The sequence below is a fragment of the Xyrauchen texanus genome, chromosome 25 (genome assembly GCF_025860055.1).
Source record: "Xyrauchen texanus isolate HMW12.3.18 chromosome 25, RBS_HiC_50CHRs, whole genome shotgun sequence".
Lineage (NCBI taxonomy): Eukaryota > Metazoa > Chordata > Actinopteri > Cypriniformes > Catostomidae > Xyrauchen > Xyrauchen texanus.
In genome coordinates this window covers 24,292,991-24,311,060 of record NC_068300.1, presented here as the reverse complement: position 1 = coordinate 24,311,060, position 18,070 = coordinate 24,292,991, and the positions used below count along the sequence as shown (strand labels likewise).

General features: G+C 37.8%; 1 protein-coding gene across 3 annotated transcripts in view; it reads left to right on the top strand.

Moving 5' to 3' along the window:
• pax7b (paired box 7b) overlaps nucleotides 1-17,776 on the top strand; it is a 63,861-nt gene extending 46,085 nt beyond the window's left edge. For all 3 annotated transcript variants that reach the window (XM_052091851.1, XM_052091852.1, XM_052091850.1), the window contains 2 exons: nucleotides 11,332-11,581; nucleotides 15,624-17,776. In XM_052091851.1, the coding sequence (XP_051947811.1) occupies nucleotides 11,332-11,581; nucleotides 15,624-15,739 (366 nt within the window). In that variant the 3' untranslated portion in view covers nucleotides 15,740-17,776. The remainder of the gene's footprint in view (nucleotides 1-11,331; nucleotides 11,582-15,623) is intronic.
• Nucleotides 17,777-18,070: the final 294 nt, after the last annotated feature.

Sequence of the window (18,070 nt, the reverse complement as noted above, 5' to 3'; positions counted from 1 at the left end):
TTTGACTTGACATTCTTCACTAGGTCTGATCCCTGCTGTTTTTTGCAAACAAACACCCCCGCACTCCCTCCTCCCATCTTCCACGCTAACTCTCAGATCCACCTTGCATTATTCTTGGCTGGTGTAAAGCTGCTGCCGAGCCGCTCCTTGTGAAATTATTTAAAGCAGACGTTTAATTTGGTAGAAGCAGAGGCGGCGACAGCACGAGGCGTGAAAATACCGGCGGGTGGGATGAGAGGTCAGAGGGGGAGGTTTTTTCCTTGTGACTGAATCCATCTTGCACATCCGCAAACATTGAATAAAATAATCAGATTGCACCTCACACCTTTTCCCTATATGAACCCAACAGGAAGCATTAACCTTTGGTTAGCTGGAGGCCTTGTAGTACTTTGGGATATTTAGGGTGCAGAGGCATTGAAAAGCCTTGTCTGCATTACACTAGAGCAGCCTGGCAGTGAGTGACAGAGGTAAATTGTACATTTTTCTGGAAATGTGGTCACATTGGGTCACATTGGGTGTAATATAGTAATGATAATCCATACTTAAATTCCATAATCGATGCATCGAAATTTCTTTGAAAGAATAAATCTTTCACTGATGCATTTTCACACCCCTAAAATGCATGGGAATTTCATCAAACATATTTGGGTCTTTAGAGACCAGGCACATATATCTATCACAAACTGATGTACAAAATGCCTAGATAGTGTAAAATTGGCTTAATATTTTCAAGACAATTTTTTAAAATAATAGAATATAATACTTTTTGATGTTTTATTTTTCATACTAAAGAGATAAAGCAACAAATTAATGTGATATAGTATTTATTTGAATGAATATAGTACTAATTTATCTTGTAATAAACAAAGAAATTGATAGTACTAATATGATAGTAAACTTATTAGTACAGGGGGTTGAATGAGGTCCTGGGTCACTAAAGACCCGAGGTATGTGTTTAAAGGAATAGTTCACCCAAAAATGAAAATTCTGTCATCATTTAGACACACTTACGCCATCCTGGATGTGTATGACTTTCTTTCTTCTGCAGAACACAAATTAAGATTTTAGAAGTATATCTCAGCTCTTTTGGTCCACACAATGGCAGTGGCAAAATTTTTAAGCTCCAAAAATCACATAAGTCAGCATAAAAGTAATCCATAAGACTCCAGTGGTTAAATGCATGTCTTCAGAAACTATATTATAGGTGTGGGTGATCAATATTTTTGTGAACATTTAGTATAAAGTCTCATACCTGCACAGTCAATCTCCACTTTAACTTTCACTTTCTTCTTGTGTTGTTGGTGATTCACATTCTTCATGCATATATCCACTTACTGGGGAGATGGAAGAAGTTGGACTTAATGGACTAAAAACATTTACTTAATCTGTTTCTCAACCACTCTTTTTGGAACGTCAACATGTTGCATTGTATGGACCAACAGAGCTGACATATTCTTATAAAAATCATAATTTGTGTTCTGCAGAAGAAAGAAAGTCATACACATGTGAGATTGCATGAGGGTGAGAAAAGTATGAGAGAAATTTCATTTTTGGGTCTTTTGAACTATCACTTTAAGGATTCAACTTCTGATTTCCAGGCCTGAAAAAGTCATGAAAATAAGTTGAATGGAGTAAAGTCATGGGAATTTCTATAGTGAATATATTTCTTGTAGTTTTACTCTGCTCTAAAGTATTTGATCAGTAATACTGAATGACTGGAAAGGTCTTGCAAGCCATTGACGTTTGATAGTCAAAAAATTTGGTTGATAATCCTTGATATATATGTCTGTCAGTATACGTTTTAACCATGTGTTTACTGTGTTTACATTTTTCTGCATCATTCACAGATCAGAGTTTGGGTTACAATACAAGATTTAAAAGAGCCATATGCACAATATTTCCTACAGCTAACATGTTGCAAGAGGTGACAGCTTGTCTGGTTGCGTGCTAATCGTTCTCATCTGGGCCCAGCTTGTCAGTGCCCACTTTCTGTCACTGTCAATCACATGCCTAATTTGAAACAATTAAAGGCTCCCCAAACACCCTTCGGTCCTCTCCCTCCCTCTCTATTTCACAGTATGTGCCATCACTTCTTGCAGTCCCCACAACCTCGTCATTTTGGGGGACTCTTCTTTTCACTTTCAATCAATGTGTTGTGGCCAATTAACGCAGTGACATAGAGCCAGGAGAGGAAATCATCAATGTCATCTGCTCCCTGCCACTAGGGGAGGGGGCAGGAGATAGAGCGAGAAGGTCCTGCTGTAAATAGCTGGGTCTTCTAATTACCCACCTCTGCTTTCAGCCGTGACAAAACCTCTAATTGATTTTATGCAATCATTTTTATTTAAAAAATAGACATTTTGTCTCTCTGGTGTGAGAGAACTGACATGTTCTAATCTTGAGAAACCATTATTAATAATTGTGTCAGTTAATAATGGTGATTGCATATTGGAACTGATCCAAAGCCCCTGTGTTCTTTACTATAAATTGCGGTGTAAAGAAGAACACCACAAGACCTACGAATCTAGGAAAAATAAATGTGGGGTAGTAAAAAAATAAAATAAAAATATTTTAACATTTTAGGTGTAAAACTTAATAAGAGAAAGTTTATATTGTAGATCTGGAATTTATTTTAAATGGTCCTGCGGTGTGACAAATTCATTTTTTAAAGTACAAATATTACATTAATTAATATGAGGTCATAAAAGCTGCATGCATAATAATTCCAATTATAAGTATATCATATTATTATATAGTAGTATAATATAAATATAGAATTATCTTAAAAATATATATCCAAAACAATTTTTTTTTTATATGTATATATTTATTAAAAAATGTATGATGTTTATAAAATACATTAGTATTGTAATACTATTATAATAATAATAATAGTATTGTAATATATATATATATATATATACATACACATACACATACAGTATATACGGATACATTGTCATACTTACTGTATATTGTATTTTATTAATATAACTGTTAATTATAACATTTTGTGAAATGTTTAAAATAGTTTAAAAATATTAAAAATAGTTTTAGAGTTATTTTATGTCAACTACCCATATAATATATCATGCAAATGTAACTAATGAGCTATTCAGCATTGAGTCCTGATTATATTCTGGGTGGAATTGCATCACATCATGCTCAAATGTCCATATTTTATGTATGTATAAATGCAGTCTTGCCACTTGACATTTTTTGTTTGTTGATTCTGTTTTGAGGGGTGTTTGGAGGATTTTAAGGATTATGGCTTCTCTCTGAAAAGCGACTTCCTGACAAAGAATTACAGTGCTTCTTTAATTACGGTGGCATTGCATCAGATATTGCCTTTAAAATGTAATGCCAAAGATGTTTTTATACTCATGTCACTCAAGAGAACATTGTGCTCTATTTCCAAATCCTAAAATCCAATATTATTTTTGGAAGCAGTGTCTTGTTTTAATCTATTCAGAATAGCAAATCTACAGTTTGTAAGCATGATACTAAGTGCTGGGTCTGTGTTTGTAAAGGACATGTAACCTTTTGATTTGCAGATAGCCTTATGACAGCAGCTCTTGTAATTCCATCTCCCTGCACAGGTGACATTTTCCCAACATGCAGACATCTGCTTGTGTAGCCTATATTCCTGTGAAATGAGAGCTGGTCTCTTACGCACCAGCAAATCCAGACTTGGACCGATTAAGCTGTGTGTGAGAGTGTGTATGTGGGTGTGTGTATGTGGAAAGAGAGAGAAATTGTGTCTGTTTGTGTGTACAGATGCCAGGCTGTTAACTGGCCCACAGACCCTCACTGTCCTCAGTGTCCACCCATATTTGGCCTACTGCTTCCTCTCTCTCTCTTGTTTTCTCTCTCTCTAAGAGCAGGTGGACAGGCCAGATTCTGGGCTGTATTGTCAGGGATTCTGAGTGTCTTTTTATATTAATGCTATTATACTGCAGCTCTTTGCAGGTAATTCGCAATTTTCAAATGAATTGAGAAACACAATTCCTTAGAGAGTGTTTTTGCATAATTATAGCTTGCTGTGCATAATAGTGAATAATATTCAACACAGCTAAACCCTTTGCAAGAAGTTTCGTCTCTATAATGCTTTAGTTTTAGTAATTTTATGTGCTGCTGTTACAGCAATCAAAGCGCAGAATCAGCAATACATTACAAGACGATCACTGTCGGGCATTAAATGCTGTGCTATTAGTAATACTGCCGTATTTGTGAGGTGTTGTGGAGAGATTAAAGTCTTTTGCTGATTTTGTATGACACTGCTCAAATAAATAGTTGCATTAAAAAAGGTTTAAACTGCTTGATGTAGTGAATTAGATGTTGTTTACCCACAATATTATCTTGCAGCTCTGCGCTTTTGAATGCGCAGCAAGGATCTCCTGACGCACTCCAGTTACATTGAAGAGCGTCATTCTGTATTCAGGATGTGCATAAACAGTTTTGTGCCACTCTATCATGAAATAAGATGTTATATTTAGTTAGGCTATGTATTTGTTGAAGATCCGTTAGTCACCATGTTGAAGTGCTGCGTCAAGCATCCAGCGTTTCAATGGGGTCACGTGAACATAACAGAGCCTAATTATACATTATTATCTTAAAGACTGACAAGTCGACTAGTCATTCAAACAACCAACCGGCTAGTCAATAATGAAAATTTGTAATTTTGCACACCCCCGTTCAAGACAAGACTGGACATGTTTGTTTTGTAATGTTTTGATGGTGCCACAGAGCCACAATATTTACATCGACTGTTCAAATGTGTTACTTATACAGTAATATAATGTAATTATAACATTGAAAATACATTGAACATTGAAAATATTCCACACTTCAGCTTTAATTTCATCCATTCAAGGAACAGTGGTATATAGTGTCATTTAAGAAAAGTGTAAACTTATTTTATATTACATTACAATGGTACAAGACAATGGAATAATTTTGTTTATAAGCCCGAAAACCCTCTCTTTAATGTTCCCTTTTCACCTAAGTGAGGTGTCAGATATTTGTGACTTGTATTGATATATCACATTTGGAATACAGTGTAGTGTTTTTAAGTCATCATCTATGTAAGTGTTTAGTTCCAGCTCTGTTAAATTAGCCCCTCTGTTTTGCCCCTTTAAGAGAGGGAGAGAGAGAGATATCACTGTCATCATATGTTAGTTTTGTTACAGCTTAGCATGAGCCTGGTTCCATTTCGAAAAAAAATAAAAACTCCAACAAAGAGCCAAGTCATGACAAACATTTACTCAGACAAAAAATATAATTTGACAGTTAAGGAAATTATGGTAGTGTGAAAGGCTTCCTTTTTTATTGCCTGTGCACAATTTATTTATCTGAAAGGATGCACATTGTATCAATTTCCAGTTTTACATTCACACCGCTGCAGGCTAGAGGGCTCTGAAGTTGAGAGAATTAATTAAGTTTTATTATTATTTATAAAGTAATCTTTACGAGGGAAAGGAGAAATGCCTGCAGCTATGTCCTTTAAAATGGATCCTGCCTGGTATTATCTGCACTAGCAGCTCTCACACAGACCGACAACAAATGAAAGCCTAGCTACTGGGGGATGCTTCATAGAATGAAAGAAAAAGAGAAGGGGAGAGAGAAAGAGGAAACAGTTAGTGTGTGTGTGTGTTGGGGGGGGGGGGGGTAATATTTTGAAAGGGCTCAAGAAAGTTAAGTGTGTCTCAGACTCTTGGGGTGGGTTGATTTGTTCTCTGGTGTTGATAGGGTGGGCCTGGAGAGTCACACTATCTGGGGATGTTGTTTGTCAGCCAGAGTGATTGGAAAATAGTTCAACTTCCTCCCCACCTGCTGTATCAGTTACAAAAAGATTTTTACTTAGCAATGGTAGTATGGCAGGAAATAATAGATTACAACTCTGCGTCTGGCTGGGCTGTGAAGTCCGCTCACTCAACGTCGTCATAGCTTTGGTTATAGTCTTAAGTACTTACCGCAGGCAAGGTTATCCAAGTTATTATTTGTTATGATTTTTTACCCCTTTGACAGAATCTCTTATCTTAAACGTTTATTTACACAATATGCTTTTATAGAATTTATCGATCTTGATTAATATTAATTTATAATCTATACTAATAACGTTTTTGGTAACATTACAATAAGGTTCCATTGGTTAACATTAGTTAATGCATTAGGTATCATGAACTAACAATTAACAATATATTGTTTACAGCATTTATTCATCTTTGTTAATGTTAGTTACTAATATTGCAATTGTTCATTGTTAGTTCATAATGCATTAACTAATGTTAACAATTTAGATTTTAAAACTGGATTACAATATGTTGAAATTAACATTAATCAATATTAATAAATACTGTAAAAGTTTTGTTCTTTGTTAGTTTGTGTTAACTAATGTAGTTAAATAATATGAATGAATACAACATTATTTTAAAGTGTTACTGTACATGTACACATTTATTGTATAGTGCCACTGCAATATTTTGCACATTTGTTTATTTATCTTTAAAGCAATATAAGCTTTCTGTGTCAAAAATGTTAAGATGTGAGTCCTTAAATGGAGCCAGACCCTGCCGTTTTTACCCCTTCTGTTTTGATGGTTGTCACACTGTGAGTGCAGTAGCCCATGTAAAGAGTTCACAGGCAGTCCTCCTGTTTGTTAGTGTTTGTGTTGTGGCTCCATGTGCCCTTTAAGTTGAATGTCCTAATTACAGCTGGCTGTGCACAGTGGTTTAAAGCAGGCCTCTCTCCGTGGTGCGCTGTGCAGCTAGAGGATTGGTTTGACAATAGCTTCACCCCGTGCTGCCTCTCTTGATAAAGGCCAGGCTCTACCTCTTACCGTGCTGGAATATTCTCTGTTTGCCACTTTAATTGACGTCAATAAGGTTATGCTAAATTTCAAGATTTGAATAATTTGTCTTCCAGCACAATAATGGCATCACCCAGGCTACAGGCTGCTTAAGTGCAGGGCTGAATGGAGGTGTCAGGCACCCGGTGCTCTCCCACCACTCTGCCCACATTTTGGGCTGACACCCCTTGTGTTTCCGTCCCCTGCTCATTTGATTTAAACTCCACTCCTGGGGAGATGCTGAACTTACATAGGCTCAGGTTATAATATTAGCTCAAATTTGCTCATATTACAGTGAAATGTCTTTTATAGGGAAATACAGCGGATTATGGAATTTCATGACTTCATTGCAATTTGCTGGAAGTTCACTGCTAGTTTAAACAGAATAGAAATATAAACATTAAAGGAATATTCTGGATTCAATATAAGTTAAGCTCAATCGACAGCATTTGTGGTATAATGTTGATTATCCATCCATCCATCCATCCATTGTCAACCGCTTATCCTGTGTACAGGGTCGCGGGGGGCTGGAGCCTATCTCAGCTAACATTGGGCGTAAGACAGGGGACACCCTGGACAGGTCGCCAGTCCATCACAGGGCCACACATAGACAGACATACACTCACACTCACCTCCACATCCACACCTAGGGCAATTTTTTTGGAGACACCAATTAACCTAGCCTGCATGTCTTTTGCAAAAATCAAGGATGTCTTTTGGATGGTGGGAGGAAGCCGGAGTACCCGGAGAGAACCCACGCAGACACGGGGAGAACATGCAAACTCCACACAGAAAGGCCGGGGCAACCAGGGTTTGAACCCACGACCTTCTTGCTGTGAGGCAACAGTGCTAACCACTGCACCACCGTGCCTTTTCTTTAAAAAGAAGCAAAAATCAAGGAGTCACTTACAATGGAAGTGAATGGTTTAAGTTTAAAGGCAGAAATTTGAAGCATACAATTTTCTAAAAGCACACAACTGCAAAGTTGAATTTAACTTTACACAGAAAATATTAGTGAGTGATTTTATCACACTAAAATCATGTTCACATGCATATTTGTTACATCTTGTGGCTTTGAAACCGTAAGTATTTTAACGTTTACGGATTGGCCCCATTGACTTCCATTGTGAGTGCCTCACTGGTACCCAGATTTGTGCTTTTTTTTACCTGGAATATTCCTTTAAAGAAATAGTTCACCCTAAAGCAAAAATTCTGTCATTATTTCCTCATTCCAAACCTGTGTATGCTATTATTATTTCTGTGAATCACAAAAGGACAATTTTAAAGAATCTTCTCACAGCTCTTTTCCATACAACATGAGTTCATAGTTAGCATGTCTGTAACGCTCCAAAAAGGACAAAAAAAATCCCATAAAATCACCATAAATCTGGCCCATACAACTCGTTTGCTGTCTTTTCAAGTTATACTATAGCTTTTTGTGATGAACAGACTTAAATTTGCCATTATTACTGAAATCCTTCCATTGCTCTCAAATGAAATATGGTGCCTATGGCGCAGGTTAAACATCATACGGCATTGGTTCTTTCATGTCTTGTGACCAAATGGCATTTAAATATGGTGTTACGTCTAACTGTGTAAAGAAAGGTGCATACCACATTTAACTCAATAGTGCTGCATACAATCCTGTGAGGGGCGTTTAATTTAACAGAGAAAGCTGAATATAATCAGGCCTCAATTAAGCGCATGTTAAGTGTGTCTCCCCTCCAGCTGCCCATTCAGCCCCCTGTAAGGCATACGGTTTGCCCTTGACCCAGCGCCCCGTGTCCAGAGTCTTACACCAGTGCTCAGCAGCGTGACAGCCCGCCGTGTGCTGCCACATAAATTAACACATTTCCCTTTATTTTTCTCCTCCACCATGAAGGTCTCTTTGCTTATATCATATATCACATGCACCACCAGTGAGCAAAGGGACTTTCCACACAGTTCAACATGCTCTGTTTCAAGTGCCCATTCAAATATTTAATATGTTTCAAATACTGCACATTTTCCGGAAAGGATATTAGTCTAAATTCACTTATCTGTTGGAGCATGTATGCACACTGGTGGGCTAATGCCATGCTGGAGTGAGTTGATTTATTTCACAACATGCAGTTGACCATTCTCAAGTCCTCTGTCAACTCCTGGGTTGTATCAGACTTCAACAAATAGCCCATGGATGTTGTTGGAGTGGTGCATATGGACTTGATTTCACTTGCAGCAGCTCTGTGATGGGCTAATTGGTTTAGCACATCCTGAGATGGCCAAAGGGCAGCAGGGTGTAGTGAGCTACAACGTGAAACTGATGTTCAAGAAGATGCTTTGTCTCAGCCAGTGGATGGGGAGCATGTGGCAGGCAAAGAAACCACTGCAGGCAGCATCTCTGTACCTCTTTCTTTTTCATTCACAAATCATATTTTCTCTGCGCTTCTAACAACACCATTTTTTCCAAAGCAACTTTACAGAAAATTATGCTCTAACAGAAAATGAAGTAATTTATTATGGTCATTGTGTGCAGTTTGATGAATAAAGTAATTGTAAATGATTCCCTAAAATATATACAGTATGTATATATGTATAAATAATATATGTATTATATGTAGAGCTCCAGTGAGAAAGCCAAAGGTGACAAAAAAAAATAAGCTTATAAAAGGGAAGAGAAAACACTTCCCATATCTTACACTATCAGACTATTGGTATTTTAGCGCAAATTAATGTGTTACTTGGTAATATGGCTAATACTAATAACATTTTTGGAAATAACTAACCACGTAACTGTGGTAACATCTTTGCAAAATGATGCTATGTTGTTCCTTAAACTTTCCACGCTGAAATATCCAATGAGTGGTGCTAAATGTTCCCCTAAGCAGATGAGGGTTTTAAACGTAATGCTCTATTGTGTTTTTAATAAAAAAAAAATGACCTCCTTACACCTAAACTTAACAGATAGAGTCATAAAAGCAAATGTAACATGAAAATGCAATTGCTGAAGAAACCACATAATTTTTTGGTGCTTCTTTGATGCTTACGGCTCAAGTGTCGACTTGCGTGCTCTTCAGGACTCATACTCTGGTCCTTTGCAACGCAAATGCAACTCTCTGTCTCTGCACTATTTGATTGCCCTTGAACAAGTGTGTAAATGTATTTGGTTCTGTAATGCAAACGATAAAATGTATTGCCTTCCAAGTCATGTGTTATAGGACAAATGTTCATATGTAATAAGATATCATTGTGTGAGGAACAGGGTGAAAAAGGAATGTTTATGAACCGATAATCTGTGGATTTACTCATGGTTTGTGTGAAAGAGGATAAATGTATTTGTTGAATGAATGAACGTTACATTTATATAGCGCTTTTCTGACGCTACACTCAAAGCGCTTTACAGAGTGAACAGGGTACTTTCCTCAACACCACAAGTGTGCAGCAACCACCTGGATGATGCGACAGCAGCCATAGTGCACCAGTATGCTCACCACACACCAGTTATTGGTGGAGAGGAGAGAGTGGAGTGATAGAGCCAATGAATGGATGGGATTATTAGGAAGCCATGATTGATAAGGGCCAATGGGGGAAATTTGGCCAGGACATTGGGGTTACACCCCTACTTCTCTTTCGAGAAGTTTACTGGAATTTTTTTATGACCACAGAGAGTCAGGACCTTGGTTTAACATCTCATCTGAAGGACAGTGCCTTTTTACAGTATAGTATCCCCATTAATGACAGGGGCATAAGGACATACACAGTCTGCAGGGTGAGCACCCCCTGCTGGACTCCCTTATATCTCTGGCAGCAGCATTTTGGATTGCTTTTGTTGTAACTATTGTGGTACAATGTTGGGTCGCTACTTAATGTGCAATGCAAAATCTGGGTCCTGAAGTAAAACCAGATGAGTACCTATGCTCTAAACAACACTGCACGAAGCAAGGACAGACCTTGTAGACTAGAGTGTCTAATCTCTCAATCTCTGGGGGCATCTAATATGAGAGTTTATTATTTTAATCATTCATGAGGGCTGAGACTGTGGGATGGCTGAGTGCTCCAGATTAAATTCTCCCTGGGAGCTTGTTATGAACAAAGCCTCAGGACCTACAACCCTGGCACTATCTAAACATCCCCCCTCCCCAACCACCCAGCCCCATGTTGGTCCCTTCTCTCTACCTTATTTGTCTCTCTTATTTGGTTTGTTTTCAGGCTAGTAAAGTCTCCCTCGGGAGGCAGCCATGGGGTAGTTGTGAAGGTGTTTAACCCCTATGAAGGAGACTTCCTTTTTTTATTTCACGTTGCATGCAGTGACCAAAAATAAATGGCAATTTTATAGATTTACTGCTAAAATGAATATACAAAGGATTGCTGGTTGACCCTAATTATTTAACCAACACTAACCAGCATAAAACAAACTTGGACCAGCATAGACATTCATGCTGGTCTTTTCAGCAGGGGTGTTTTACATGTCTTGACTTACACTCTCTCCCTACTCTGCCCACCAGGTGATGAGCATCCTTAGCAACCCAAGTGCTGTGGCCTCTCAACCCCAGCATGAGTTCTCCATTTCCCCCCTGCACAGCAGCTTGGAGGTCTCCAACCCCATCTCAGCCAGCTGCAGCCAGCGCTCAGAGCCTATTAAGACTGCCGACAGCCTCCCCTCCTCCCAGTCCTACTGCCACCCTACGTACAGCACCACCAGCTACAGTGTGGACCCTGTCACTGCAGGATACCAATACAGTCAATACGGCCAGAGTGAGTACTTCTCTTGTTCCTAGTACTTTATTAGGAACACATTTACACCTACTTATGCATGCGATTATCTAATCAGTCTATCATATGGCAGTAGTGCAATGCATAAAACCATGCAGATATGGGTCAGGAGCTTCAGTTAATGTTCACATCAACCATCAGAATGAGAAAACATTATTTCAAATATGACATGATTGTTGGTGCCAAACGGGCTGGTATGAGTATTTCTGGAACTGCTGATCTCCTGGGATTTTCAAATATAACAGTCTCTAGAATTTACTACGAATGGTGCCAAAAACAAAAACCATCCAGTGAGTGGCAGTTTTGCGGATGGAAACACCTTGTTGATGAGCTGATAGAAAGGCTGCGGTAACTCAGATAACCACTCTGTAGAACTGTAGTGAGCAGAATAGCATCTCAGAATACACAACATGTCAAACCTTGAGGCAGATGGGCTACATCAGTGGAAGACCTCATCGGGCACTTTATTAGGACCATAGTGTTCCTAATATAGTGCTCAGTGAGTGTACATAAATGGCTATATCATTTAGTCCAACTTTTATTTGTCTTAGGTATGCCTACTATTATTAAGGCTCAAGTATACCTTAATTGACTGTGAATGTGTTCCTTTTGACACATACTAGGTATCATTCAGCATTATCTTTAATTTTAGTATTATAAAAGTTCATTTTTAAATGAAAACATTCAATACATTGGGTGAAAACAGACTCACCAAGTAGCTTCCTCTCTCTTTAATGGACACTCTGAATAATTTGCACTCTTTGTATGGTGGAATTTATATACCATAGGAGCAAATCATGTATGAATTATCACCCACAAGTGAATACACTGTCATTTGTACAAATTGTAATGAGACGCTCATGACTTACACAAAACAAAGACTATAGTAAGAGGTTTAACAAGGCAAAATCATAATCTTTATAAGAGGACGTTCAGACAAAACAAAAATACAGCGCAGAGCGAAGATGTCTCAAGACATGTTTTTAAAAGATCAAGTTCTTTTAACATGTAACAATATCTTAAAAATGTGACATTCATGTGCAAGACGCTGGAAGAACAGTGAGATGTGATGCAACAGTCAAAGATATCAATCTTATGAGTGTTTACATTTAAAAAAACAGTTAAGACCGACACAGTGGTGTTTGGTGTGAACATACCCCTAAAAATAAACCTTCAGTTATAATTTACTCACCCTCATGTTGTTCCAAACCCATATGACTTACTTTCTTCCATAGAGCACAAAAGGAGAGAATGTTAGGTAGAATGTTAGCATCAGTCACCATTCACCTTTCATTGTATGGAAGAAAGTGCAACGTTCTTCAACATTTTACAAAATGTCTTCTCTTGTGCTGCGAAGAAGAAAAATAAAACATTATACTGGTTTGGCGAAACCTGAGGGTGAATAAATGATGACATAATTTTCATTTTTGAGTCAACTATCCCTTTTAGTACCCCCTGGTGTATGCGCACCCCTGGTTGTGAATCACTGATTTAACCCACCTGTCTTATATGTCACTGAAATTCAGTAGACAGCTTAAGGGTGCACTTTGTAGAGGTGTGTTTGCATGTGTTTGCTATGACTGTGAGTGTCAGAGAGCAGATTCAGTGGGAGAAAGAATGCAGAGAGTCAGTCTGAGAGGGATTTAAGGAGTAAATGGGGCTGACAGGAGCAAACGGCATCCTGAGGGAGAGAGGTTAAATGAGCTGTGATTACTCTCTCTGCTAGCTGTCAGCGCAAGTGTCTCCTATAAAGACAGCTAGCCCGCCCACAGGTATGCGGCTTCTACCGTTCATGCCACCATTACTTGACAGCTTCCTTTCTGCTGTTGCTTACAGACGCTAACGTGCAGCGCTTACTGTCACACTGACTGATGTCTGGCACCGTCCGCATGCACCCTTGCTTTGCCCCACCTCAACATTTCTGCTAATGATGAATAAAGGAAGGAGAGGTTCAAATAACACCCCATCAGCCCAAGTAATCGAAGGGCCTCCGACCAAAAAACATCAGAGGCATGCCAACAGCTAATGCCAGTGTGCTAATGCTCACATTCAGAGCCTTTTTTATATCCATTAATCATAGATGTCTCTGTTGTGAGCTTCAAATTGTACGTTTTGTCATTATTGTCGAGATTTTGATCTAATGATCATTATGTTTACCGCTTGTCGGAAAAGGTGTGGCCCTGATTGCAATGCTAACTCCAAAGAAATGCTCAAGTTACACAAAACTCAATCCTGTCAATTTGAAAATGCAAAGCCCTCAGGTTTAACCTCTGCTTCACTGTTTCCACTTCCATTTTTCCATTTTGGCTATGAGGGTGGGGGTGGCACATTTATATGCAAATAATTACCTGAAGGTTACAACTAGCCCAGTGCTAACTTAATAAGTTAGCCAATTCCAGTTTGACTCAGGCAAAAACGGCAAGGGAGGCCTGGATTGGTTTTCTGTTTTGAAAGGGATGTGGATAGAGTGGTTAATTGAAGCTTCCCCCGTTTTTGCCCCTGTGCCGCACTACTTCCATCCTGTCCTTGGTTTGTCCTCACAACCCAAAGCCAGATTCACTGTCTTTTTCCACCAATCGAATGTCCTCTAATGTCTTTAGCTTTTTATGTATTTAAATTGAAACCGCGTGTGATGTGAGGCACTTCAATGCTGAGGTCCTGAGTTGTGAGCGAGACTTGGGGTGCCCTCTGACCCCAGATTATCCCACAGGATAGAGCCGACACGTGCTCCTGATAAAGATCTCCCAGCCAAGCCAGATTCCAGATCAATCCAATGAGAGCTGTGCCCTCAGGTGCCTCTGTGTTAGTCACACCGTGTTGTGTGTCACACCTATCTGGTGGGAATCTCTCCACTCCTTATGCCATCTCTCCCGCATGCTATTGCATTTTGTGCAGACGTACAGATACATATCTTGATCAACAGTAACAGTTTTCTCAAGCGTAGAAAAATGTGTGGACTTATTATCCAAATCTACACAGTACAGTCTTTTTTGTCTCCCTAACTGCTAAAGATAATGCACAAAAGAACTTGTGACGCTTTTCCAACATGATGATGGTCATGATATATGCTCTGTCTCACATTCCGATATAAAATCATAATTTAAACCCTCAAAAAGCTAACTGTTTACTTTACAAAGATTAGTTTAGTAATCGTTTTTAACCATTTAAAGAAATACATGTGGATCAAACTTAACTCTCCCACTTTACCCATCGTCCCCCTATTTTAGAAAATTTTAAACATTTACAGTTCACCTTAATTAAACATGAAAATGCAACTAGATGGAGGTAACACAAGACTGCCCTAGGAAATGTAATAACTTTAGACATTTTAAATGATATCAGTAAACGCTTTAATTTTGGCAGCCATAAAAGACAAAAGCTAAAATTAAAACTAACTAAACATGAACTAGAAAACACTGAGAAAAAGAAGACTAAGCTAAAACTAACAGAAAATGGTGAAAACTAATGAATGCTAAATTAAATTTAAATAACAAATTGAATAAAAAATTGAATTCAAACTAAATTACTAATTTTACTACATTTAAAATCCAAAACTATTTAACCCCTGGGGTGTAGCAGCTGCCACATGCCCCACTAATTTTCTTCAGGCCCCAAGAAGCACAAAAAAACAAATGATAATAATAATTATATATATACATTAATCCAATATTTACATATTTACCATAACCTTTAACTTTATTTATTTTATTCTATTTCATTAAAGTAATAAAATGGAATAGACTGGTATATCACAATGTAAATATATGAGGGAAAAGGAGAAAGGAAATGACAGTCATAATGAGTAATATGCAAAGGAAGACTCACTGCGACAGGAATGAGTGACATTGGGGAACAGGTGTCCATGTCTCTGAAATCAGCCCACTGTGATCTGAAGTGTTCACATCAGTAATATCATAATATTTTCTCTGAAACTGAACCCAAACTAAACCAATATTAGTTTGCTTATATATCATATTCATATGTCTGAGAAATTAATTGGTTCCCGTTGTCTATCTGTGTGCAGCTGCGGTGGATTACCTGGCCAAGAATGTGAGCTTGTCCACGCAGAGAAGGATGAAGCTGGGAGATCACTCTGCTGTGCTCGGACTGCTGCAGGTGGAGACGGGACAGGCCTATTGATGGAGCTCTAACTGAACATCCACCCATTTGTTTCACCAGCATCCCTCCATCTTTCTGCAGTGCCCGCATATGGCCGATCTGACAGAGTGTACACGACCAAGATAAATCACAGTCAGTCTTAGACTTATACAAAAGCCATTCCACCAAAATATTGACATTGTTGTGCCCCATCTCCTTCCTCGTCCTTTCACTCTTTCACAACAAACAGACACTTTCAGGGCTTCATAAAGCCAGGGAACAGGAGCATCGATTGTCTGAGCACAAATCACGAAAGGACTGCCCAACAGCATCCAATGATACCACACATAGGCAACATTTGTAGCCACTTGACCATTCCAAACTATTTGGACCATGTTGTTTATAGGACTGAAAATGATGCTATTATAATTATATATGTTATTATAAATGTGGTTGTTCCTATTGCTGTTGCATTTACTATTGTAATATCTCTGTTTACATGTTGCATTTTTATTTTTTCTCATGTTTAGTTTATTATCTTAACCACAAGGCCTTGCTTTGCAACATTTTTGATGGAGATACAGTACATGGAAAGACACTGATAGCTTTGCAGGCTCTTTGCATAGCTGCAGTACATGTGATTTTCTCATTTTAGAAGCTTGACATTCCAAAAGATCTGGGCTAGTCAGTGGGGCTTCTGGGTTGGTGGAATCTTATGAGAATGACTATCCTCACTTTTATCTGATATGTAAGCCACTCTAAATAATTTTGGCAATTTAGAATAACATGTTATAGATGAGTCAGGGCAACAGCCCACGAACTGCCATAAGCATTCAGGGGTATTATTTATGATAATTTTGTCTTAAAAAAAACATACGTTATTCTAGTATGATGACCAAATCTAAAAAATATGTCATGTCTATTCTAGTATGAATGCACACAGACTAATTGTCCTCTGTGTCACTATAATTACCATTAATCTCTCTAATTAAATTAAATTGTCAAGAGCCCTTAAGGGCAGCCATTTCAACATTTTATGGAATTCTACGGCTTTTTATATACTTTCCATTATGCTTCTCGGCTATTCATGTCAAGTGTTGTCAAAGTATTGAAATGCAATGACATCAAAAAACAACCATGAAAAGCAATCTGCAAACACACATTTCAGCTTATAGAGATGATGTTCTTAAACGGTAGCACTTCTTATTGATGGGGATCTTTATTTGTCTCTGTGGTCAATGTAAAATAAAGTGAACTGAACTTTAGAATGGGGATCAAATGTTTTTAGGACATACAGTTCATAGAGAGAAATGAAATCATGGGACTTTTCGAAGTCTTAATGTATTTCCTATTGTTACATTTAAATTAATTATGTTTTGAGGTAAAGCAGCACCGCCATTTTTGTCACCCTTTACATATGACAAATTTCAGACCTTAAAAATGAACAGGAATTCCAAGATTTATAATTGAGAGATATATGACCACATTTATAGCTTTTTGTGTTTACATTTTCTTTGCAACCATGGCTACTTTTCCCAAATTATCTCAGCTGAGTTCTTAACCTAAGAGGTGATGATTGACAATTTATGTGACAAGGATGAACTGTCACTGGATGTGCCCTAAGATGCCATATATTCAGGACAGTTACTGAAAAAAACACAACAACAAAAAACACATGACCATGTGCCAACTTAAAACTGATGACATAATCCATTTTAACACTTAAAACATTTTGTAGTAAAAAAAAAAAGACAAAAAAGAAAAGTGAAAAAATGTATTTCTAATACAAGCATTAATTTGCCTTTGGGATATTTAAAGCACTCGACGAAACACCTTTTCCAAGTATCTTTCCAACCTCAGTCGCTCTTTATTCTTTCATTGTTTACCTTTTTTTTGCATATATGTAATTTCTTTTTATATATTTCCGTTCAGCATGTGTGTATATTATCAAGGCATAATTTATTCAGCTGTATGAAATACTAGCATAGTGGGAACTTGTATCGGCATTTACTACCTTCAGCCTGTTGGTGTCTTTACTGTAGCACTGGCATATCTGTTATGGATTAAAGCTTAAAAACTGGACAAAGAAATAAAGATTGCTTCTTTTTTGCTCAACACTCTTGATTATGTTCTTACATGAAAATTCTGTCATCATTACTCACCTTAATGTTTTCCAAAACACTATGACTTCTTTCTTCTGAAATAAATTATAACAGAATTTTCATTTTTGGCTGAACTATCCTTTTAATAATTTATGTTTACAGGGCATATGTTGAACACTGGCTCTCATGTTAAAAACATGCAAATGTTTTTATTAAGCACATAATAGATCATTCAGCAATGATACATGCCCTGAAGTATCATGCACTGTAG